At 44.2% G+C, this 23300-nt stretch overlaps 1 protein-coding gene across 4 annotated transcripts in view; it reads right to left on the reverse strand.

Annotated features, from left to right (window-relative positions):
• dst (dystonin) overlaps positions 1 to 23300 on the reverse strand; it is a gene marked incomplete at its 3' end in the record, with an annotated part of 77790 nt that overhangs the window by 15629 nt on the left and 38861 nt on the right. For 3 of the 4 annotated variants that reach the window (XM_084561312.1, XM_084561310.1, XM_084561313.1), the window contains 34 exons: positions 22928 to 23080; positions 22605 to 22838; positions 22217 to 22501; positions 21174 to 21722; positions 20783 to 20959; positions 19785 to 19908; positions 19112 to 19320; positions 18680 to 18997; positions 18412 to 18578; positions 18154 to 18310; positions 17555 to 17681; positions 17320 to 17370; positions 16136 to 16371; positions 15845 to 15974; positions 15278 to 15477; positions 14688 to 15186; positions 12924 to 14392; positions 6386 to 6547; positions 6047 to 6217; positions 5623 to 5789; positions 5019 to 5178; positions 4507 to 4833; positions 4261 to 4345; positions 3587 to 3828; positions 3275 to 3481; positions 3066 to 3185; positions 2847 to 2954; positions 2550 to 2768; positions 2257 to 2460; positions 1653 to 1884; positions 1082 to 1308; positions 864 to 986; positions 640 to 741; positions 72 to 173 (listed from right to left, as the gene is read on the reverse strand). In XM_084561312.1, the coding sequence (XP_084417438.1) occupies positions 72 to 173; positions 640 to 741; positions 864 to 986; positions 1082 to 1308; positions 1653 to 1884; positions 2257 to 2460; positions 2550 to 2768; positions 2847 to 2954; positions 3066 to 3185; positions 3275 to 3481; positions 3587 to 3828; positions 4261 to 4345; positions 4507 to 4833; positions 5019 to 5178; positions 5623 to 5789; positions 6047 to 6217; positions 6386 to 6547; positions 12924 to 14392; positions 14688 to 15186; positions 15278 to 15477; positions 15845 to 15974; positions 16136 to 16371; positions 17320 to 17370; positions 17555 to 17681; positions 18154 to 18310; positions 18412 to 18578; positions 18680 to 18997; positions 19112 to 19320; positions 19785 to 19908; positions 20783 to 20959; positions 21174 to 21722; positions 22217 to 22501; positions 22605 to 22838; positions 22928 to 23080 (8043 nt within the window). The remainder of the gene's footprint in view (positions 1 to 71; positions 174 to 639; positions 742 to 863; positions 987 to 1081; positions 1309 to 1652; positions 1885 to 2256; positions 2461 to 2549; positions 2769 to 2846; positions 2955 to 3065; positions 3186 to 3274; positions 3482 to 3586; positions 3829 to 4260; positions 4346 to 4506; positions 4834 to 5018; positions 5179 to 5622; positions 5790 to 6046; positions 6218 to 6385; positions 6548 to 12923; positions 14393 to 14687; positions 15187 to 15277; positions 15478 to 15844; positions 15975 to 16135; positions 16372 to 17319; positions 17371 to 17554; positions 17682 to 18153; positions 18311 to 18411; positions 18579 to 18679; positions 18998 to 19111; positions 19321 to 19784; positions 19909 to 20782; positions 20960 to 21173; positions 21723 to 22216; positions 22502 to 22604; positions 22839 to 22927; positions 23081 to 23300) is intronic. The other variant, XM_084561311.1, reaches the window with a different exon arrangement.

The following is a 23300-nucleotide window of genomic DNA, read 5'->3' on the forward strand; positions in this document are numbered from 1 at the left end:
CAGCTGCTCTAAGTTAAAGAGTGCCAGTGAGAGATGGCAAGAATATTTTGCACAAAAGTGCCAGACCGTACCTTAAGTTCTCCAATCTGCTGCTTGACGGTTTCCAGGTCGGTGCCTACAGGTGACATTGAATCCAGTTTGCCTTCCAGAATGTCCACCCAGTCAAACATACCCTGCGTACGAGGTGGGAAACCATTGTTAGCGAAAGAAAACAAAGCTTAGAGCACGGGGAGTTGTGTTTCACATTTGGTGTCACGTTATGCACTAAATCTTACAGTTACAGTAAGTCTGGGCGGGTGACAAATTGGGCAAACATATACAGAGAAAATGAGGAACAAACCTTGAAATCATACACTATTGGCTTAAGAAAATAAAAAATGAAATATTTAAAGTAAACCAGCTGTGTTGAAGATACCCTTCCCACCGTGAAAAGATCTTAAAGGAACTTTACAGCACTTGAGGTAAAGTTTGAGCCAAATATAGCACAACTGTGGTCGGTGTTTATTGTTTCAAAATGAACTGGGTGCTCGTAAAATGTATCACGCGACACAGCAGCTGCTGTTCAGTTTTTTTATCTGAAGGCCTTATAAGCTAGCAGTATCCCCCTTAAAGTCGCCCTCAAAGCAGTGTTGTAGGTACCTGAAGGCCATCTTGAAACTGCACAGCGGCCTGCATGGCTTCTTCCAGTCTCTCTACCCTCTCCTTCCAGGTCTTATTGAGATTCTCCCACGCTGAATTGACCTGGAAATATAACAGAAACACTTTATTGTAATGCTGGATGATGGCTCTAAAATAGCAGAACAATTAGAAGAATCAGGAGAACATCTGTCTTTATGAAAATGGTTTTTAATGTGATTTATTACCTCATCAACACTCTTCTTTATCACTGGTTTATCAGGTTCCCCGCAGGCATTCATGAGCTCTGCACCCTGGTTTCGAACCACATCGAGCTCCTCCTGCAGCCCATCAATCTCCTCCTTAAATCCCTGTAGGAATGATAGGCATTTTTTTTTTTTTAAAAATAAGAATAAATCCTCCATCACCCTTGATTCTGTGATTTCATCCGAGGGGATCTGCCTACCTCCACGAATTCCTGCTGCTGCTTGACGACCGAGGGGTCGACCCCGGGCTCCTCCAGCTCCTTCAGCAGGTCCTGGCTGTCTTTGATGGTGGCGATGAGAGCGCAGTGGTCACACCAAAACTTGTCTGCCAGGTCCATGACATCCAGCAGCTTCGCCTCCCGCTCCTCCTGCAAAGCCTGGATGTCGCTCCACAGGAACACCATGTGGTCCAGCTTGTCTTGTACGGCTTGAAGAGAGAAAAAGAGAAGTCACGATTATTATAAATACACGGCAATTCTAAAAGAAGCATGCACACTGACAGGTTTAAAGAAAAAACTTGGTAATTTTGTTCTTGATTCATGGAAACTTTAAATCCAAACTAAATTTAATTTTCTTCAACTAATAACTTAAGAATAATTACACTTGTTCTTATGAATGGTACAATTACCATTAAGATTTGGCTAGTTATTTATAGTACCCTACAACTGCCAAAAGACTGTTCCAATAAAAAAGCTATTTCTTTATTTAATTTAAGAAAAACGGACTAGGAAAAGAACTGAAATGAAACAGATACGGCGATGCAGTGTGTACCTTTTGCAGATATGTCCTTGTCCGCTCCCTCGGACCGCGCGATCATCTCCTCGCCCCGCTGTTTCAGTGTCTCGTAAGAGGGCTGAAGCTTCTCCAGATCCACAGAGACAACCTTGTTTTCGGTGATCTGCTCCCTGATCTTGTCCACCTCCACTGAGATGGACGGGGGCTGGCGCAGGCGCTCGGCGATCCGTTCCAGGGATTCCAGCATGGGGTCGATTTTATCATGGAACTGGAAAAAACAACCAAGTTAATTTTTTTTATTATTTTATCGTACATGATTTCAATATTTAGTTTCCAGCTTTTCAAATAAGCTGTATTTTTGAATATTTTATTGGAGTGCTGGAGAAATTTGAAAAATTATGATCACTGTTTTCTGTTGAACGGAAATGATTAGTAACTAAATGAGATTAATCAATAATAATAATAAAAAAACAATGTATTGCAGCTGCTATTTTACATAGAAATATTTTAAATGGTAAGACATGACCATACCATAACAGTATATAATCCACATGGAGCAGATATCTTAATAATCCCATTTTAGTGGGGCAGAAATACGTCCTTAGAAACTTAGCCAACCCGATAAACAACTGCTCCTCACCTGAGTGGATTTGGAGATGGCTTCATCCAAAGTGGCAGCTCTCTGCTTGACATCAGCCTTGAGTTTTGTGTAGAGTTGGTCCGTGACTGTGTACTTCTCTCTGATGGGAACTCCCTCTGCCGGGCTGAGTTCCAGCAGCTGCGGTCCAGTCTTATTCATCTTGTCAATATGAGGCTTATGCTCGGCAATCAGTTCTCGCATTTGCTGCAGAGGACACAATACTTTCAGTTTGAATTCCCCCTTCAATTGAATCAAAGTTTTGTGCTGAGCCTGCGCTTGTTCTGGCTTCTTACCCTGAGCTCCTCTTGCTGCTGCCTGAGCGTCTCGTACTCGATGGCAGGTGGAGGCAGCTGGCTGAAGGTGCTTATGGTTTCCTGAAGCCACGGACACAGCTCCTCATAGGTCTCCCAGAACTGAGAGGCCAGAGACTGGGCTCGCTCCAGCTGCAGAGAGCGCTCCGAATTCAGCTGACTCACGATGCCATACTTCTCCAAGAGAGTCTGGGTCTTGGCCTGATTGAAAACCAAAAATGATCTTTTAACATCATTTTCTTAATGAATATATTTAAAATCTAATATAAATGTTTTTACCTTCAAGATATCTTTCTCCTCTGGCTTTTTGCTGTTCATGATGGCCTTCCCTGTTTTCACAATCTCATCCACAGCATCCTTGTGCCTCATGATGTCCATGGAGAAAATCTGTAAAACCAGTAGAGTGAGTTTGGGCTTACAAAACAAACCTCTGTGTTTACCGTGCTTTGATTAAATGGTGGCCTGCCTCTACCCATACACATATACACCTACGCTTACCTTCTGTGCCTGCAGCTGGGCTGTGGTTTGGTCCGGCTCCAGCCTGATGTCACCCATCGACAGCAACTTCTTCTCAGCTTCAGTCAGCCAAGAGAGTTCAGAGTCTGCAGCCTGTTCAAACTGGACGAAAGTAAAGATCAGAGCATTAAACTAAGGGAAAGAAAGAATCCCGCATGATAAATAGCTATATAATGACTTCTCTGCTTTACCTGCTGTGACTTGAGAATGTCAGCGTTGATCTGGTCGACGTGTTGGGTGATGGTGTCACAGACGGCTCTGTACCGCTCATTATCTTCAGTCACCAGCTTGTCCAAACTCTCTCGAGTGTGCCATGGGATCAGATCCAGGAGAGAACTGCTCAGCTCATTCAGCTTGTCCAACACTGGCTTTTGGTCTTTGGTGTCTTTCAGCAAGGCCTTGACAAGATCACACGGAAAGAACAACTTGATGTAGAGAAATTTCTACGACAGGTATTTACTTCTCCATCTGCACATGCAAACGCTCGATGCAGAAATCCTCACCTTCTGTCGGTTTTGTGAATGAATGAGCTGCTCGCCCACTGGCTCCTCACTGGCAAAACTGTTAGTCTCAGCCTCCACTTTCTCCAGCCAGGAGCTCAGGTCCTCGTGAGTGTGCTGTAGCTTCGAAGAGAGACTCAAAACCTTCTCCAGTGTCTTCAAAACCCCGTCGCTCATCGAGTTTATCTCGGCGTACTTCATTTTTATCCCGTCCAGCTTTCCTTGGATGACGACCACCTCGTCACCTATAAATAGAATGTAAATAATTAGATAAATGATGGGGCATCCTGCACAAATCTGTTAGTAGCTTTCCTGCCAAGAGTCCGATGAGAAGATCTGATAACATCCTGGAGTCTCCAGTGGTTGTTTGGCAACCGAACAATGGTGAAAGGAAGTTAATGTGTTAATTAGTGAGATTTATATGGGCTGGTAGGAGGATTCTGATACGATTACACAGAGCCTGGCTGATGTTTCCCCTGTTTTATGTGCTAAGCAAAGCTAAGCTAAGCTTACTAGCTGCTGGTGGTAAACTAATAAAACTTGATTTCAACAACTGGATCAACTGCTACCTAAAAAACAAAAGATACCTTGTGTGTGTGTGTGTGTGTATTAAATAGACGATAGATGTGTTTGCAGAACTGTTTTCACCCCTTGTTATAAGACAGTAATACACATGCCTGTTGTTTGCTTCAGTAGCTCCATCCCATTACAGACGGCTTGTTCAACGTTCTTCTTCCTCAAGTCAATGTCACTTTGCAGTGCCTGAAAAGAAAAACCTCTGAGAGTCACTGAGAGTGACAAGACAAGCTCCAGTGTGTAAACAAATGAAAACACACAAATCACTTAAATAAACTGAAACGTGATTGATGCAACTTAAATGAAAGCACAACGAAATGTCTGGCCTGAGGAGGAGGACTGTGTACCCTTTGTTCCGCCAGCTGCTTTTCAAGAACATCTATTTTGTAGTCCTCCACGGACACTTCACTCAGCCTCGGGTGCACCTCTGCGAGCCAGTTCATGAGGGCCACTTCGTCCTCCCCGAACAGCTGGGCGTTAGCCAGAGCTTGCTGCAGCATCTCGGCTTTCCTCCTGCATCTCTCCTGGAGCTCTATGTAGCTGGCCTGAGCACCGTCCAGTTTGGACTGGACGAACTCCTTGTCGTCCACTGAGCTCACAGTTTTGAGCATTTGACCAAGGTTGACGGCCTGAAACAGGTCTTTACTGTGATTCATAATCTCCTCCTCTAAGGCCTGACCGCAGGGGGATGGGAAACGGACCAACAGAATGTGACACAAACAGAAAACACACACGGAAAGCAAAAAGATGAAACTGAAAATTAATGAAAAAGTGGAATGAAAAACTCAAAGCAACTGAATTGGGATGATAAACAAATGTGAGAACGTACGGAAAAGGTGTAAAAAATGATGGCTTTTACCTTATGTTGAGAGATTTGAGCTTCCAGCTTAGACGTCTCGGTGCCAGTCGGCTCAGCGTTGGCTAGGTGTTTCTCCGTGGCTGCAAGCCACTCGCTCAGAGGCTCCAGAGTCTCGTGGAACTGCTGAGTGACCACTAAGATGCTCTCAAGTTGTTTTTGCCTGCCACATTCAAGAAGATATTTATAGCAGTGGATTAAGAACAAAACACAGACATAGTTTCAAGTGGGCAACCAACTCAGTGTCCGTGCACTGCCCATCTTTAAAGGAACAGTCTGAAATTTGTGTGAATTAAGAGTTTGACCAGAATAAATTTGGAATTGCAGTTTTGCTCAAGGACTTTAAACAATAGGACTTTAAAGCTTTTATACGATCACAATTAAATATACTGTATTATATCATATAAATAAACTATAACTTTAAAGTAACTTAACCAGTACACAAAAGTACAAAAAGTGTTAGTGCTAAGACAAAGCTAATGGATGCTGGCAGTTGTTTCATATTTAATTTGGACATTTGAACGTTTGCAAATACTTCATTAGGGATATTTAACCCTAAACCATGGCATTCAGTCGTGTGTTTTACATTACAGGTGTTTATACAAACCTGTTTTCAGCTTTCTTGAGCAGGGCGTCCCACCTCTGCCCCAGGCACTCAATCTCTTTTACAACCTTCTCCTTATCCACAGACTCCGCCAGTTCCGAGACCTTCCCTCCTTCTTTTTTTATCAGCTCCACTGTCGGCTTTCGGTCATCCAGCAGTCTCTGCAAGAGCTGTCAGAGGCAAACAAAGGAGGAGAGTTATTGGGCGCCTTTGCACAGCTTCGTTTTGAAAAACAGTAAATCTAACCCGCGCAAATTAAGTGTCCATTAAACAGAGAGCTTTGTGTACCACGCTCGTGTTTAACAATGCGAGTCAATTAAATAAGATGGATGGCCAGTGTTGTGTGGATTTTCAAGTGTTGGGACTAAAATAGTGGTGCCGTGTTCCTCGTGTGTTTATGTATTTGTCCCACGTGACACTGGCTTACTTTCTGCTCTTGTATCTGGGCCTTCACCACTTTGTACTCTGCAGACGGAGGTTTCTGATTGGCCACGAGCTCCTCTGTGTCAGTCAGCCAGCTGAGAAGAGACTCGAGAGCATCCTGGAACCTCCCACAATGCAACAGGGCTTCGTGCAGCTGGGCCGAACGCTCGGCAATCTGTAGATCACGCAAATATAAATGTCACCTGTTTCAATGTTAACTGAAACTATGCCTATAAGACTACGACAAATAGTATGCACGACTGACTCATTGCACTGCTATTATATTTTCACAAATTCAAAAGCAAACATTAACTAGTCAGACCAGTGCTGTACAACAAATAACCTTTTTATTGAGGGTATTCCAGTTCGAGTTGACGCCCTCCAGGTCATCCTCAAGCTTCTTAGTGCTGGTGCCTTTAGCAGCATTCTGGATGAGGCCCTGCCCGAGGGAGTTGATGTCTTGAAGCTGTGCTTGCAGTGGGTCAATGTCCTCTTTCTGGAAAGACTAAAGACAAATGGAACAAATCAGAAAGAACATTTTATAAGTGCTCAAATTATGTTCTCAGTCTTATTAGGAAGTTAAAATGTTGTTATTTGGGAATGTTTTTTCACACTGTCTTCCAAAAATTGCCACCTAATCGACTCGTAAACACTTAAAAAGGTAGAAATAAAAGAATTAGCTGGATGAGTAGATCCAGACTTTATAGGAAAGAAAAAGTCAAAGTGGTGCCAGGAAGTTATTCATTTCCTTTCCATGCCCAGAGACGTGACTGCCACATCATCACCTCAGGTTTAGTGTTAAAAATCCAGCTGACACAAACATCTCTCTAACCAGTCAGCAGCTTCTAGAGAAGCAGATTTAACAGTTAAACCACAGCTGTGCACAATCAGGCAGGCTGGATTGCTGAGAAAAACCTAATTCACCTATCATAAAATCAGATATGAAAGAAATACACCAATCTAGCAGCAAGGGGGAAAAAAAAACCTCATATAAAAAGATGCATCATCTAGAGAAACATGTGCTGGGCCGGCTGATGAGGAAAAACTTGGAAATGGAGGGAGAGGCTATTTTTGGGCACCTGTGGGGAGAAATAACCCATAGCGTCCATTTCTGGGCATGCGGCAATGGCATTCAGCAAGGCCTCGATCTCCTGCTCCCCTGCGTGCTGGAATGTCTGCAAACTTTTAGGCAGGCAAGCTTCCAGTGATTGTAGAAACTCCTCCAGCTCCTCCATGTTGTACTTGGACGCTCCTTGTTGCACCGTACATGGGTTCTCTTGCTGGCAGCGCTCTGTGGGTAGTGTTACAGAGTTTCCGTATGTCTCAGGCTGCGTCACCACCACACTAACCAACTCGCAGTCATCCTGAGGTGACACATCCTCCAACAGCTCAGCAGTGGATAGCTCATCGTAGTCTTTTAAAGTCCTGGAACGCCAGCCGGAGCTGTCATTTTGAGTTCTGGAGGCTGACCCTGAAGACAACCTCCCTGTGGAGTATTTATACTCTCCATTGCTAAGGGTATCCTTTTCATTAAGCATCACCACACCAGATTCTGTCTGCCGGGTATCCTGAACCAGGCTGCTACTGTGGTAAAGGGAGCGGTTGTCCCTCACAGGGGAGAAAGGAAAGTCCTCCTGTCCTGAGCTGAGTGATCGCACTGCTTTCAGGTCCCCGGACATATGCATTGCCTCTGAAGATGAGAGGCTCCTCGTACCGGGGCCTGTTCTTTTGTGGGATCTATGGGCACGTCGCTCCCTCTCCACAGTAGGGCTGTACAGACCTGAGTCCTCTTCAGATGTCAAAGAGCTGGTCATACTCTGTCCTCTCCTGCCGTTGATCAAGCCAGGCCTCTCCGCGCTCCCAGAACACAGCGTTCCGCTGCGGCTTGCATACTCGCCCAAATTAGTGGGGGCAAAAGTCCGCCACGACCGCCGATGATGAGGATGGTCCTTCTTCTCTCCTCCCTGCAGACGTGACTTTGGCAGCACCGTATCGGTCACCCTGACTCCGTTCCCATTGAGCTTAAGTCCATCAAAGACCACGCGCTCGTCCAGCGCGGCGGGTTTTCTAGTGCGGAGCTCAAAGGAACTAGAAGCAGAGAGAACTCCATTCCCACACAGGCTGCTGAGGTCTAACGTGCGGTGGGTGTAGGGTAAGGTGCCTGTGAAGTGTCGGGAAGAAAGGCTGCCTTTAGACCCCGAGTCTATCTGCTCATTGAGCCGGACGGTGTCATAAATGGACCTCTGGGGCACATAGCAGTCATCGATGTTCAGGTCCTCCTCCTCCCCCTTCCCCACACAGGAAGGGTTTTGTCTGAGGCAATCTGGTCTGCTCAGCGGTTTGCCCATGCTAAAAACAATTGTCACCGCTCACGACAAAGAAAAGATTAAGGATGTAGTGAAATCCCCTGAGGTATGGGTTGCCTTAGTGCACGCGGAGCAATTTAAAAGGGAGCGCAACTTACATGAGAAGCAACAGTGTGCAATATAATAATAATGTCTCTCCTCTCTTAAATGAGAAGTCAACACGTGAATATTAAACATTTCCTCTTGTTTTATAAAAGAAAAAAATATACAAGAGTTTTAAAAAAAATACAGACAGAATAAAGCTGATCTACATGAAAAACAAATATGTAAAAAAAAAATATATATATATATAACAAAGAAGTGCTAGGGCTCTGTAACAGCTTTATAGTCCATATTTGGAATGGGAATCCTGGTTTTCAATACAGTCTTCTGTCCAAAAGAATATTCCTGCCGGCTCCGCTTCATGCATTGCCAAAACTTATCAGTACTCCTCTGATCCAAAGTGCTTCTTTTTCCCTGAAATCCTCGCAGCATCCATGTGAGCAAGGGGCAAAAGCTTCAGTGCAAAGTGAAAATATCCACAGACAAATCCAGCAGGCTCGACTAGAAACCTCGGGGCAGTTGTGCGCAGAGAGCTGGTACTCCTAGATAAACAAAAAAGACTGCCCTTCCTCTCTCATCGCTCCCGACGCACTGACAGACACCCTCCTGGCAGAGGGTTACATGCCCCGCCCCCGCTCATTATTCAGACAACATCTGCCACAACTCCATTTGTGCTCAGAGCCGCTCCGGCACATGTTGATTGGTGGACATATGACCCCCCCCTCCCCACCCGCCTCCTCTTTTCTAATTCCCCCTTATGTCTGCATGGCCCATATGACTTCACTTCTAAGCCATCTTCTGCATCCTGACACAGTCACTCTTCTTTTCTCTTTCAGTGAGTGAGGGAATGGGGAGGGGAAGCAGTACGCACCAGCTTCTCTAATTCAGACACGGACAAAAAAAAAAAAAATGAAGCCAGCAGGCAGCGGCAGCTTTCACTCTCATGACATCACACCACGCTGAAACAGATACACATTTTTTCCTTTTTTCCCCTCTTTGTCCTCTCTAGTCTTGTGGACGGTTGCTGTGAACCCTGCAGATATTCTTAATTACCGCGGAATGCTGAGGGAGGCACAGGTCCCAGGTAATTTAACACCGGCGGCTCTGCCAAGTGCATGAAGGGGCTTTTATGTCCAGTGAGACGGATAGGAAAAGAAAGGAATGATAGAGGAGATAATGAAAGGAATTCATTTTTGTTTCCTGGATTCTGCATCACTGTGGCCGGGTAAGGAAATGAACGACCGCAACTTCTTTGTCCAGTTCTGCTCGCATGAGAGGAGATGGAAAGAGGACGCTGGCAGAGATAAATAAGGAGTTAAGAAAAGGGAGGTTTGGCCACAGAAGTCTGGACACTACTTCAAATGTTCAGCCTTTCGAATGAATGGATTCTTTTCCAGCACTCATGCCGGCTCCCGCCGTCACAAACTCAACACTTTTCATAAATTGCCACATTTCGTTTAAGCACCGAAGGCTAAAAGTTGAGGAGACCAAAGGCCAAACAGCCGATTAAAGCTCTTTCAACAGCGCCACTCATCAGGAAAACAATCAGGAACAGAGTAGATTTTGTGACACATCAACGCCAACCAAGACTTAAAGAGGAGGAGGCAAAAGCTTGCGTTATTAAATCCCACCAATCCCACCAGCCCATTCGTGTTTCTTCTATTTGCAAAACTGTGAGGAGAGATGCCTGGATAACTGATTTATTTTTGTGGCTGCAATAACATTTTTCGCCCGTATACCTCCATTATGGGTTTATGCAGCAATCAGGTATTAGTTAAAAATGTCATCACTACTTTTCAAGGCTCGAGTTGATTAAAGGACAAAAACCGACAGACAGAAAAACTCATGTTTAAAAATGACATAAATGATTAGTAAATAATGAAACTTCCAGCTGACTCATTTTCTACCAGTGGACCATGTAACACTTGTTACGATCGGTTCAGTTGTTCTCATGCAAACCAATCATTGAAAGATGAGATCAGCAAATCATCAAGACGTCTTAAACAACATCTTATTTGGCGGCTTCTTAAAGGGCTTTTATGGCTTTACTGCATGTCAAGGTGCTGAGTGCACAGAGTATTGTTTTCAAACTGGCCTTCTGTCACGCATTTGACGACTGCTTTCACGCTAAAGATTTAGGTCAGCGTTGGAAACAGAGACTAGAAACCTTTGATGAGTAGAAATGTCAACATAATCCCCTTACAGCAATACTCTACTTTTCCCGGCACCATAGAAGTTTCACGTTTCACTTTAAGGAGAACACGTCACCTCCATGTGTCAGCGAGTTAGCGGCGCTATGTGTTCCCAGTGACACTTCACCTTCAGTGAAACGGAGCAGCTACAGTATGATTCAGAAGATGGAAATTCTTTAGGAATAGAGACGCTGATGTCATGTCTGAATGTTGAGAAAGGACGCCTACGCCAACCCCCAGTGGTGTTGAGTCACTTCACCTAGCCTTTAAGTTACACCTCGACGTATACGTACACCAGGGACCTCAGGGCTCCCACGTGAACGACAAGCGTAAACACACAAAGTCAGGCATTTCAAAACTTGACCAAAAATGGTAACGGCACGAGAAAGAGATGAATCCAAGTGCTGTCTTTCTTTGTTTATTTCTTTCTCACTAGCTGCCAATAAGGCCCACTTAGCTAAGGTAAAAATAATCTGATTCACTGACCATAAAACAGAATGTGACTGAATCATTTAATGCTTTTATGCTGCAGCTAAATAAAAACTCAAGATCAAATACTGATTTGAGATAATTCCCCTCCTGATGCCACGTATTGCTATAAATGAGTACAAAGAGGATTTTCCGCCAGCAGCTGAGGCCGCGCATGCCCTCTCAACCCAGGGTGTTGACAGGACAAAGACGAGCCGAAGACACGCACCATCACAATGCTACTTAGCAACAATCCGAATCAATCACTTCTTTAATAGTTACCCCGCACGGCCTTTAAACCAAACACCAGACAACAAGCTGACACATTTAACCCCCAACCCTTTCTGCCCCGATGATATTTTAATCCACGCATCTCAACAGGAGGCTCAGATCCAGCTCTCCTACAGTACATGAATGCAGCGCCCTGTTAATTGAAAAAAATCCCTTGACCCACATTTAAGGACAGATCTGTGTCATTTGCGTCTACACAGCTGTTTACATTGTTTTACTATACTATAAACGAAGAAGGGTTTCATAATTTCACCTCTGAATATAGGTTAATCCTCTTTTGAAAACCTCTGCAGGAATTTAGGAGCTTTTAAAACGTTTTGCATCTGTCACGGCTAGCCCCTGCTTCACCCCGAACTGATAAAGACCCCCATGCTTTTATAGACAATAGGGAAAGAAAGAAGAACTGACAACCATTTGAACAATTAGGAAGCTGTGTGCTATAAAAGCTATGACTTGTATCTATTGAAGGATTTATAATTAACATCTTGAGTGCAGTTCTATCAGAGTTAAGAGATCAGGATGCGGGCTCGGTTTCATTATTGAACCAAGCGATGCCCTGCTGGCCACCACCTGGCTACGACGGTCCTCCCCTCTTGCCCCGTCATTGCGCATGGAGCCCAGCCACTTTTGTTAACACCAGATGCCCTGAATGCACCAGCAGTCCCCAGAGGATTGCCACGTATGTAGCGAGAGAGAAAGAGAGCGGGGTCAGCGAAGACCCTGCTGGTAGCCTGCCCCTGTGAAGCGTTTTGTGGAAAGACAGCGTCTAAAATCCGACGTGTGCAGGTTTGTTGAGTTTCGGGAGGATGTTAGCAGCTTTTAGGCTAGGTGGTTTATGTAAAACAAGAGCAGCTTTTCCCAGAAACTGCCAGTTAGGAAAGCAAAGGGGACACTTAATCCACTGGATTACTGCGACTTTTATGCTTGAATCTTGCACTTTTATTATAATTTAGAGAAAAGAACACAGAAATCTGGTTTAAGTGTTGCTAGAGTGTCCAAAGTCATTAATGGGAAGAAAAATATTATTATTCCCTCAAATCCCATGTGTAATTATTTGAATATTTCAGTTTAGATGTGGAAGGGCTGTCTTGTTATATTGTAAGTAAATGTTACTCTACAGCCCCTAACAAATGATAATATTAAATATTAACCTTATGTGTACAAATACACAGGTACGCATGTTACAACTTCATACATTGTGATTTAAATACATTCACATTTACTATATGCACTAAAACTGTAGTTGCAGCTTATGATCACAGGTTCAAAACTGATCTTTGCCACAAACTAAAGGAGAGGTGTAAAGTCCCTTTGGAACAATTATCAGTTCACTACTGTAGCGCCTCATACCCAGGAGAGCCCAGAGCAAACAGGTGTAAATGTAATGAGGAGCAAGCTGTTAACATTGCACCACCGTGCTGTGCATGTTGATGTGATTTTATAAATGCGCAATCAAACATGTGTTTCACTTTTTTTTAAACCACAGAAATTAAAACTAAGCATCACATTCAGGTCAACCTACCTTAAATGCCTCCAGCTGTTGGTTGATGACATCTGTCTCCATGCCAACCGCCTCCTGGGATGCCTCCTTATCCACCGCTCTGCAGAGTTTATCTTCCACTTGATGGAGTTTACCGTACAGCTCCTCCAGTTTGGTGAGCGTACTCCGCACTTGGTCTTCTCTGCCTTTGGCTCGGTCTAACAGTTTGCCGCATTGCTTACTCAGAGTGTCCAGGTCTCTCTTCAGTCCTAACAGGTCAGGTGAGGACTCGGTCTCCAGCATTCTCTTACAGCTGTCTCCGGCGTTCGCAGTGTTGGTCATCAGCTCTCGCAGCTTGGACACAAAACTCTGAATGCTGTCTTGCTGTTCTTTAAGAGTGGCCAAGTCAAGAGCCACAGGAGACATGTTGTCCAGCTCATCGTCCAGCTCTGTGAAATGGGTAAACATCTCACGGATGCTGTTTTGGAACTGTCCAATACCTTGCAGTTTGCCCTCCAATACTTGACATGTCTCCTCCAGTTTCTTGTTCAGGTTGTTGTAGTCTGTTTCTACACTGTCGGCCTGTAGCAAGAGCTCTGTCACTCCTTCAGCATCTGGAACGTCCACCACAAGATCCTTAGCCAAGGTCTTCATGTGCTCTAATTGGTTCTGCACTCCCTCTAAACTCTTATGTTGGGCTTTCATGTTGGTTAAGTTCTTGTTGCTGTGTGCCTGCACTCCCTGTGACTCGTAGGCATCCACCTGCTTCTTAGCTCCCTCAAGTTGACCCTTTGCCTCTTTGTAGGCATCATTAAATTCCTTAACTGTGTGTGAGAGCTTCTCCAGGCACTCCCTTTTGCTCTGCAGACCCTCCACTATATTGTCTACTTTTTTGCCAATGCTAGCCTTCTCTTCTTTTATAGCTTCAGTGTCTGCATTGGCCACCTCAAGAAGACTATCTGCCGCTGTGTTGAGCTGCTCCACCAATCCTCTGTGCTTGTCAACATCCTTCTGGAGAGCTTTAACCTGGGAGATTGAGCTCTCCACAGTAACAGGGTCAATGGTGAGTTTGACTCTGCCCGCACTGGCTTCACACTCCTGAATCCACGAGCTCAACTTCTCTGCATGTTCTTGGTACTTTGTAGATCTCTGCAGTGCTGTTTGGAGTTTGTCAGCCTGCTCTGCAGAACTCTTCTTCACTTCCTCCCAGTTGGACGTGAGGGCTGTGAGCTGCCCTTGTAGCGCCAGCTTTTCTGCACCGTCAGTGTCGTGCAGAAGCATCTCCCCTTCTCCAATGATTGTATTATAAACTTCCTCGTGTTCACTGAGAGCCTTCCCAAGTTTGCTGTGCTCCTCCAGCGTTTGCTGTAGAATGTCCGCTTTGGCGGAGATGGACTTGGGCTCAGATTGGTCCTGCAGCTTCTCACCCAGCCATGACTGGAAGTCTTTGGAGGTCTGATGGAACTGCTGAGAGCTGGCAAATGTTGAGTTCAACTGTTCGATCCGTTTTGCTGTAACAGAGAAATATGCAAATTAGCAGGTAAAACGCTGCAATCACTGTATGCTTGGAGTGGAACCAACAAGTGAACTGAGAATATTGCTGCAGATGAGTTGTGTAATTCATTCTGCTACGTTGTAATCAATGCCAGAAATAGAAGTAGTTTACAAAAAAAATCACAACAACACAAGGTTAACTAACAACAATTTATCCAGGTGGGAAGCTGGAGCTGCAGTGACCCAACACAAACAGAATGTTCTTTCCAAAGATTACAACACTACATTATGAGGTTAAGTTAAAATACCAACCTGCTTTCTCCTCCAGCTGTTTGAAAGGCTTGCTGACACTCTCCAGCTGCCTGGCTAGGTCTGCTTTGAGATAGTCCTCAGTCACCATCGCTGTGAGCTCTGCATTGATGGCCTCAGCCTCCTTCAGCTTCTTCCTCTCCTCTCTCAGCTGAGCTGAGAAGTTTTGTACGTCCTCCAGCTGCCGCTTCACAGCATCAGGATGGGTGCTGTGGCCATGATGGTTTGTGAGCTGACTCTCCAGCTGAGTGGTAGTGTCGGTGAGACTCCTCAGTAACTCCTGAAACTGCCCGGTCTTCACCACTGCCTGGTCAATGAGGCTGTCTCGCTGGTCCAGCTGTCCCGTGAGGCCTTGCCACTTCTGGGTGACTGCAGAAAACTGCTCCCTCACCAGCTTCCCACTTGAAGGGTCCTGGTCACCGGATGAACTCAGGATGGCTGACACTGCTTCTTCAAGTTCCTCATATTGAGGTTTGCGGCTCTTGAACTCATTCTGGAGGATCTATAGGACAGGAGAAGAAAATCAGTCAAGAAAAATCTGAATGTACAAGTAATTTATTTATTTATTGAAATTAAATAAACAACGTGTGCACCTGAACTTGTTGCTTCTGCATTTTAAGCATGTTTGGGTCTATCGAGAGGGGCCCAAGGACACTCATCATCAGCTCTTTCTCTGAAAGCCATTGGCCCAGCTGCAGCTCGCTTGTTTGGAAGATGTCCAGATTCTTGCTGGACTGCTCCAGATGCTGCTTCCTCTCCTCAACAGAGCCAGTGATTTCTTCCCAAGCAGCATCTGAACAGGAGGCCAGGACAATCACACCAGATTGCATTACTCAGCACAACAGCACCTTTTCTGCCCTCTGTCCCACTGTTATCCTAACGAACCTCATGCTGTGCAGGACTTGGCCCCACAAATGTGTTAATTTAACTAGTGCAGCAGAGATCAGTACCAAGATAGGCTCATATTCTGTTACCGCGTGTGTGGTACAGTTTTAGATGACACCAGGATTTAAGCTGATCTAATATTTCACAGAAAGCTCTACTCAAAGGAGAGAGCCATAATGAGATACATTTCTCTTCAGTGGGATTCAACGTACTACTGACAGTTTCAGTGACATAAATTACCCTGGGCCATCTGGAGCCAACACCTTGGTGCATACCTATTTCTGTCAGCATCTGCTTCCATTTTGCTGCCTCGGGGGAGTTTGGATGAGCCTTTATCAAGTCGAGAAGCTTCTCCCTGAGCTTCTGGAGCTGCTCCTGCTTTTGTTTCATGCCATCTTCAAATGCCTACAAGAACAAATCATGAATGCTGAACAGCCTACAATTTCCCAAAAGAGTGTCATATGACTGTCACATTCAAAGAAGAGCCAAGTCAATGAAGACCTCATGCACTTTTAGAGCATAATCAAATGTAACAGTCCGTTTAGTGAACAACAACGCTTTTGTACCTTCTGCTGATCAAGCTGTGTTTTGACTGAATCCTTCTCTGTGGCTGCATTGTTCCAGGATGCTGCAGTCTTTTTCATGTCCTTCAGCCATGCCATCATATCCTCCGTCTCCTTTTGGGCCTCTTTCACCTCCTGCACCAAACCACTCAGCTGTCCTGCCCGACTCTTCAGTGTTTCTCCAAGGTTAGCGTAGCCCTCATTGGCGAATGACATGTTCTGCTGAATTACCATCAGCTCTGAGGACGGGAAAAATAATTCTATCAAGTTTCATTTGCAGGAGATTATAAACATAAAGAGAACATGGTAATAACGAGGCACTGGTAATATATTAGCCTTGTGGTACAGTATGTGCTGAATATGACTGAGGACAGTATCACCAAATCCCTGCAAATGAAATTTAAGGATTTGTGGTTGTGTGTTTTGGCATCTAAGCTCAAACAACCACTTCCTTACGTCTGTCTCAATGCAGCTCTGCACATTTTCTTTTTAAGGGGGCGTTGATACTACTACTTTATACTTTTTTTCAGTACTTAAAAAAGGATTTGACAAATTCGAATTGGAAAAATCATTGCAGAAAAAAATACAACATGTTTACGATACTGTAATAATGTGAGTCCTAGGGAACTTCTGATCTCATCGTATGTCCTCCCTGTGCAAGAATGGATGTTTGGGCCTTTAATATAGTGGGGAAAATTATGCAAGAGCTCACTCCCGCTGAAGAGCAGACAATTCATGTTGTCTGCATCTCCACAAGCAGTATCTCATCCACACTTGTGGAATAATTTAGATTTAGTTTTTTCTCACTGGAATGTACCACAGAGCTTTAGTAACTTGTTGCACCACAGTCCTTGTTTCGAGGTGGTGCATTGCTCCTTGATTGCGCTCTCTGGAAATCTCAGTAATATCCTTTAGTCTCTGTTTCACAATTATTTTCAAATCTTGTTGTGTGTGAATTTTGAGGAAAGAGAGAATAATATGTGTGCAGTTTCTCCACAAATACGCATTACAGTTTAAAAATAGGTTAGGACTTCAAAACTCTTCTTGTCTGCTCTCAGCTTTACTTAAGAGAAACCACAAACATACTAGCGTCTCGAAAACCAGAACCAACAGCAGTAGCAGTGCAGCACACCACAAACAGCATAACTCCCAAAGCAGCATTCACCCACACACACACACATGATTACCTTTATTGGTTAGGTAGGCATGGCTTGCTGGACCACCACCATTAGTAAGAGCTGATGCAAAGACATGAGACAAAGCTCGTGTAAAGAACAAGGAGACTGATGAGGAATTGTTGGCACAAGATCTTTCCACCACGATCTCTAATAAGTTAGTGATTATACAGTACTCAGAAGGGAACCCGAACACCATGCTTCCCACTCCACTGAAATACTTGAGATTAAGTGTGCTGACATTTACCTGACTTGTTCGGGGTCTTTGTCTTGGCAGGGGATGTGAGTGAAGTGATCACTGTGCAGAGTGCGGATCCTTTACTGTTTAAGTCTTCGACAGCGGGGCCTTTGGAAGTCCATTCATCTATCAATTCCTGGTGAAACATTAAACAGATGGATAAGTTATATATATATATATGTATGGCAGCATAGCAGATATGACAACTGGCATTAACCAATGTCTGAAAAGTCAAATCTGAGAATGATCTTTAAGAGCTTTTTTCTCTTACTTCTTTCTACGTCTATGATCCTTTCTGTAACATACCGCTAAGAAAGTAGCCTCACATAGTGTTTCACTCCTAGATCTGTTCTCTATAAACAGTTTCCATTCATCTGTCATTAGCTGGCAGAGAAAGCAGGAATAGTGGGGAGTTCAGGGAGGAAAGGACTATTATCTGTTTAAACACACTCACTGCAAAGGACATGAACTCTGAACTGATGCGTCAGGCGTAAAGTTTAACATCAATGAATGACCTCTGCTCCGGCAGTTAAAGTGCAGTTGGATAAAAATGTATATAGGAACAGCGCCGTCTCTGCAATATACTGTATATTTATCTCATGACTCACGTTGACTGTCTGCAGGTCCTTCTCCAGACTTTCCTCACTGCTGCTTGGCTGAACCGCAGGTACTCTTTCATTGGTCTCCTCCAGCCACTTGGTGAGAGCGCTGGCGGCAGATCTGAACTCTCCCAGCTGGTCCTGACAGGATGATAGCTCTTCTTCCCTATAGTGGATATTGCAGACATTACACAAACGCTGATGCTGAGCGAAAAGGACATTTCATTAATTCTTAAAAGTGGAATTAATAAGGGATTCGTGACTTACTTTTCTTTAACAGTGTCTTTGAAGGTGCTGAAAATGTTTGAGAGGTCGTCCATCTTGCTCTGAATTTGAGATTTGTTTCCATCTGGGTTTATTTCAGACAGCTCCTTGGACAGAGCCTGCAGCTTCTCCAGATCACTGGCGTATTCTGCCATCTCAGCTTTGGTGTTCTACGGTTAAATGATAACACTCAGCCATTCTGTGCATAATGAAACTTGATTTGCCGATCAAAATACAGACATGATATCTATCAAACGGCGTCAGTACTCGCCTGCGTCAGCTGAGACAGTTCATCGAACGTTTTCCCCGGCCCATCTGTTTCTTGCAGATCCTGCGAACGCTTCACAACAAACTGCTGGACTTTATCCGAGGTGTTCTCGAACTGTTCCACCTTTTCTTTCACCTCCTCCAGTTGGGAAACTTTTTGCTTATGCTTGTCACAAGCGTCAGAGAAGCGCTGGGACAGAGCTTCCATCTTGGACTGAAGGAGCACAGCGGCAGAGGGATCCGCTGTCTCCACAAACTTCTTCACCTTAGATTTCATGGCTGAGATGCTGCTCTGGCGACTTGCTATGTCCTGCTCTAACGTCTTAAAAAAACAAGACAAAGCAAAGTTTTAACAGATAATTCAAACGAACAGGAAGCTCGTAACTGACATACAGTTTACACTTATTATACTGCAGAAATGATTACAAGCACATACTGCTTCCTTGCTGAGGATGTCTCCTAAAGATGCAGAGTCCAAGGGGATCGGCCCTTTCTCTTTCACACTGGCCTCTACTCTCTCCATCCATCCCATCATCTCATCCAAACCATCCTGGACACTCATGGAGCGAGTCAGGGTGATCTGCAGCTTCTCATTGCGATCACTCACAGATTTGGAAAGGTTGTCATAGCGCTCCACTATGTCATCTACAATACATGGAAACAAATCAGGTTGTGTTTAAAGCAGAGGACTTTCTCACTGTTGCGGAAGGTAAACATTTCAAACCGAGGCAGACAATTATTTGGCATGAATGAGCCTGTTAAAGCTAGAAAAGGACAGTCATTATGTTTTTGGCTGGAGTGGAAGCATGTTTAAGTGTGGGCCAATTATATGGGGGGAACTTAACACAAGGTAGACCATTCAAAAGTTATATTTTACTCTGATAACTTGGATAAATTTAAGAAAAAATACAGAATGACATTGACAGTTTGCCAGGTTAATGCAGTAAACAGTTGCTTGGCACGTTTCCATTACGTCCAGATTTATTGCGGAGTATGTAATTGTCTGCCATCTTTCAAGTGGCTTATTTAAAAGCCATTGAGAGTGGGTCTTAAGCTATAACAGTATGTATAGTGAACATGACGTGGTCCTCGGTCGCATCTTTCCTCACCTACTGTTTCCTGGATCTCGTCTGGGTTGCTCAGCAGGTCTCCTTCAGACGTTATTAAAGACTCAGCTGTTTTACGTAACGTGTCAACAGCAGTCTGATGTCCCGTCATCTGACCTTGTAAACCCTGTGGATTAGTAAATAAGAGATCAGAAAACTTATCCTCACACATGCTCACTCACGTTTTACCTTAATATTGTAACAGTATAGGTTTTGACAATGCAATAGTGTAGTGTGTTTATGTCTTCGCTTAATATTGGGACATTCCATAGGTGTGGTTAAATGTATCTTTCTATTTTCATTGTTAGATTTACAGAAGGGTTCAGGATTTCTCCAGCGATTTTTTTTTTAACCCAAACCCGAAGTACTGTGTTCCTTGGTTGGCTCACAGGCGCCTCTTATCTGGGCATATCTTATGCTGTAAGTCACTACCTCCCTACAGAGAAATGTTGAAGCAAACTGCAGCCAAAAGCTTTGACAGAGACAGCCCTGTCAGCCAAGCTTCTTATCCTCTCGCAGGAGTACGTAAGCTACAAATAACCAGAGTTAAAACTATTCACATGTGGGTTTGAATCTGAACACAGAGCTAAAAATAGCTCTGTTGTACTGAAGTCAGTGGAAACACTGTATATGGTAAGGCAGGTCTATTGTGCTGTGACCTTCTAACCCAGTCAATGCTCCAAGTTCTACACGTGTCGGCTCTAAATACAGCGTTTTTTATGTCTTTGCTCGGATTATTCGTGACCTAACATCTGTCAAGGTTCACGCAGAGTTGATGTAATAAACACAACTTTAAGCTGAGGCAAGAAGAAATCAAATTCCCTTTTTTTAAAGTAAACTGTAAAAAATAATTGGAAGATTGAAGAAAAGGGCTTTATGAAAATATGAAAAAAGATTAAAAAAAATACAGTCTGACATAAATCTGAGGTGTTCAACATGATACCGTGACTTTGGATTCACTCCCAAGCTTCGGCTCATTCGCTCCAGCTTTTGATTCTTACCTTGGTCTCCTCCAGCTGTTTCTGCAGCGTTTGTGGGTCAGCTGCTATGGCCTCGGACTGCTGCTTTCTCGCCTCCTCCTCTGAGCTGTTGAGCCACTTCAAAAGAGCCGTGCTGGAGTCGTCATACTTTTTGTATTTGTCAACCACGTCTCTGAGGTTGTTGCCAAGCACATTGCACTAAAACACAGGTAATAAAATACATTAGGATAATCATAAACCTGATGACTAAGCACACAGGGCCAATACATTAAGAGAATTGGATGTTATTTTTCTCTAACACTGATGTTTTCATTGTGCTTACAGAAGCTGTGACACAGGATTGTTATTGTAAGGATAAGTGCTACCACCTAGTGGCCAGAAGACCCATCTGCACCGACTGCCCATTAAATACCTGTGAATGTAGTGTTTTGTATCGGCTGGCTGTTGAATCCAGTTTCTCCTTCACAGCAGAACAGGTCCCTGAAGTATCCACATGCAGCGGAGCATTCTTAGCCGCAGACTCAGGCAATCCACAGGCTTTAGCCACATCCAGCACCTTCTGTCCTGAAATAGTAATGAAGCGAAGATCCCCTTTGTGGGAAATCACATCTTCTGAGAAGCTTTTCTGTCGCTGAAGTTTGTCACTGAGGATATTCAGGGAGCCCGCGGGAGCGCCCAGCTCCTCAACCTCCCCTTCGGCCTGCTTCAACCAGGCTTCGAACTCCTCGCAGTCGTCGTGGAACTTCTTCAGCTCCTCCTGGACGCACTGCACCTGCTTCATCTGCTGCTCAGCCTGAGTCAGCGAGGTCTCGTAGCGCTCCTTCAGCTCTTGGATGTTCTTCTGAAGGGTCTCCTTCTCCTCCGGGGAGAGAACATTGGCTTGTTTGTCCAGCAGGGCCTGAGCTGACTGGGTGGCCATGATCAGATCCTGCTGCTGGGACAGAATCTCCTGATGACGCGCCTGGGGGAACAATAATAGAACCTGTTATTATTTAAATGAATATTTTATAATCCCTTGTCATTTACTTTTTCCTTTACTGTTTTGTTTTCCATGTAACTTTTGTCCTCCCAGGTCAAAACTGGCCAGGTCTGTTTGACTATTTATGAAGCTTAAAATAAAATACGTCACCTAATTCTGAGTTACACATTTTAGCCATATTCTTTTCAACTAATTACTATATATTGTACAATTATTATGGGGTGTATACCACATTTATATAAAATGGTCGGTTTCATTCACTTCCATTCAACTGTTTCATATAATTTACAGTCTATTCCACCTCATAATGTTAATCTCTTCACCAAATGTCAATTATTTACTATTTTAAAATTTTCTAATATAACGAACATAATTTGGTCTATTCCTAAATGTTGGTGCTCTTCAGCAGATTTATAAATGGACTATTGTGTACATTTATTTGCATCTTGTGTGTTATTGCAACAAACCAACTATACCTTGACCCTGTCGTACTGCTTATCGAGGTCCAGGGATGACTCCTTTTCGCCCCCGGCCTCGCTGCCAAAATCGCTCTCAGGCGTCTGCAGAGCGTTTCCATTGGCATCGTCATCCTCTCTTATCAGTCCCTTGGCTGCGGTTTCCTCTGGCAGGTTTCCGTTCTCTTTACTTATATGGTCAGTTTGATCCAGACCGCTGTTGTTTTCATTCCCTATGTTGGATATCCAGTCCAGGAGACCTTCGATTTTGTTCTTACTTTCTTCGAGACGCTCGACAGCCGCTGCCTGTACACACGGACGCACATCATCAACCCTGGCTTCACTGTAACATAATGATTTAAACTGTCGTGCATTAAATAATTTTCACGGACACGGAAGTAACACGAACCTTTTCGCTCTCCTGTTTTATGGCTGTCGTTACAACCTTCTCCAAATCACTTCTGGACTCCTCAGCCCGCTGGTTGATGAGCTTGGCTTTGGTTTTAGCTTCTTCCAGCTTGCCCTCAATAGCGGCGATCTGATCGGGTGTCAGCTTGTTCCGGTTTTCCTCCAGGAACTTTTTCGTGCTGGTGATCACCTCATTTAAGGCACTGGCGTTCGTCAGCACGTCTTTTTGCAGAGCCTTGACATCAGATAAGCGGTTTTATTCAATGAACTTCTTGAAAAAAATATAGATTTTTGTGAGGCACAGCAAATTAAACCATGTCAAACCTGATGCTCCTGCTGATACTGCTGCAGGTCTGTGACACACTCGGCGTTTCCACCTTGTTGCTGATGACCAATCAGTCGGTTCTCTGTCAGTGTGAGATTGTCACACACTTCCTCCAACTTCTCTGTAAACTCCTTATGCTTATCCAATAAAGACTGACCGAAAAAAAAAAGAACAAAAACACAAGTTAAAATCACACTTGACGACAATAAACCTGTCATCAATCAGAATCACTTGCATTCCTTCGTAAAACACACACACACGGAACAAATCTCAAAGACTTACAATATAAAGGCTTATCCCTACGATCAATCAATGTTTGGAAAAGAGTAATGACAAAGCAAGGGAAGAGGAAACCATTCTAGCACTTAGAGG

The sequence above is a fragment of the Chelon labrosus genome (assembly GCF_963514085.1).
Source record: "Chelon labrosus genome assembly, chromosome: 15".
Taxonomy (NCBI): domain Eukaryota; kingdom Metazoa; phylum Chordata; class Actinopteri; order Mugiliformes; family Mugilidae; genus Chelon; species Chelon labrosus.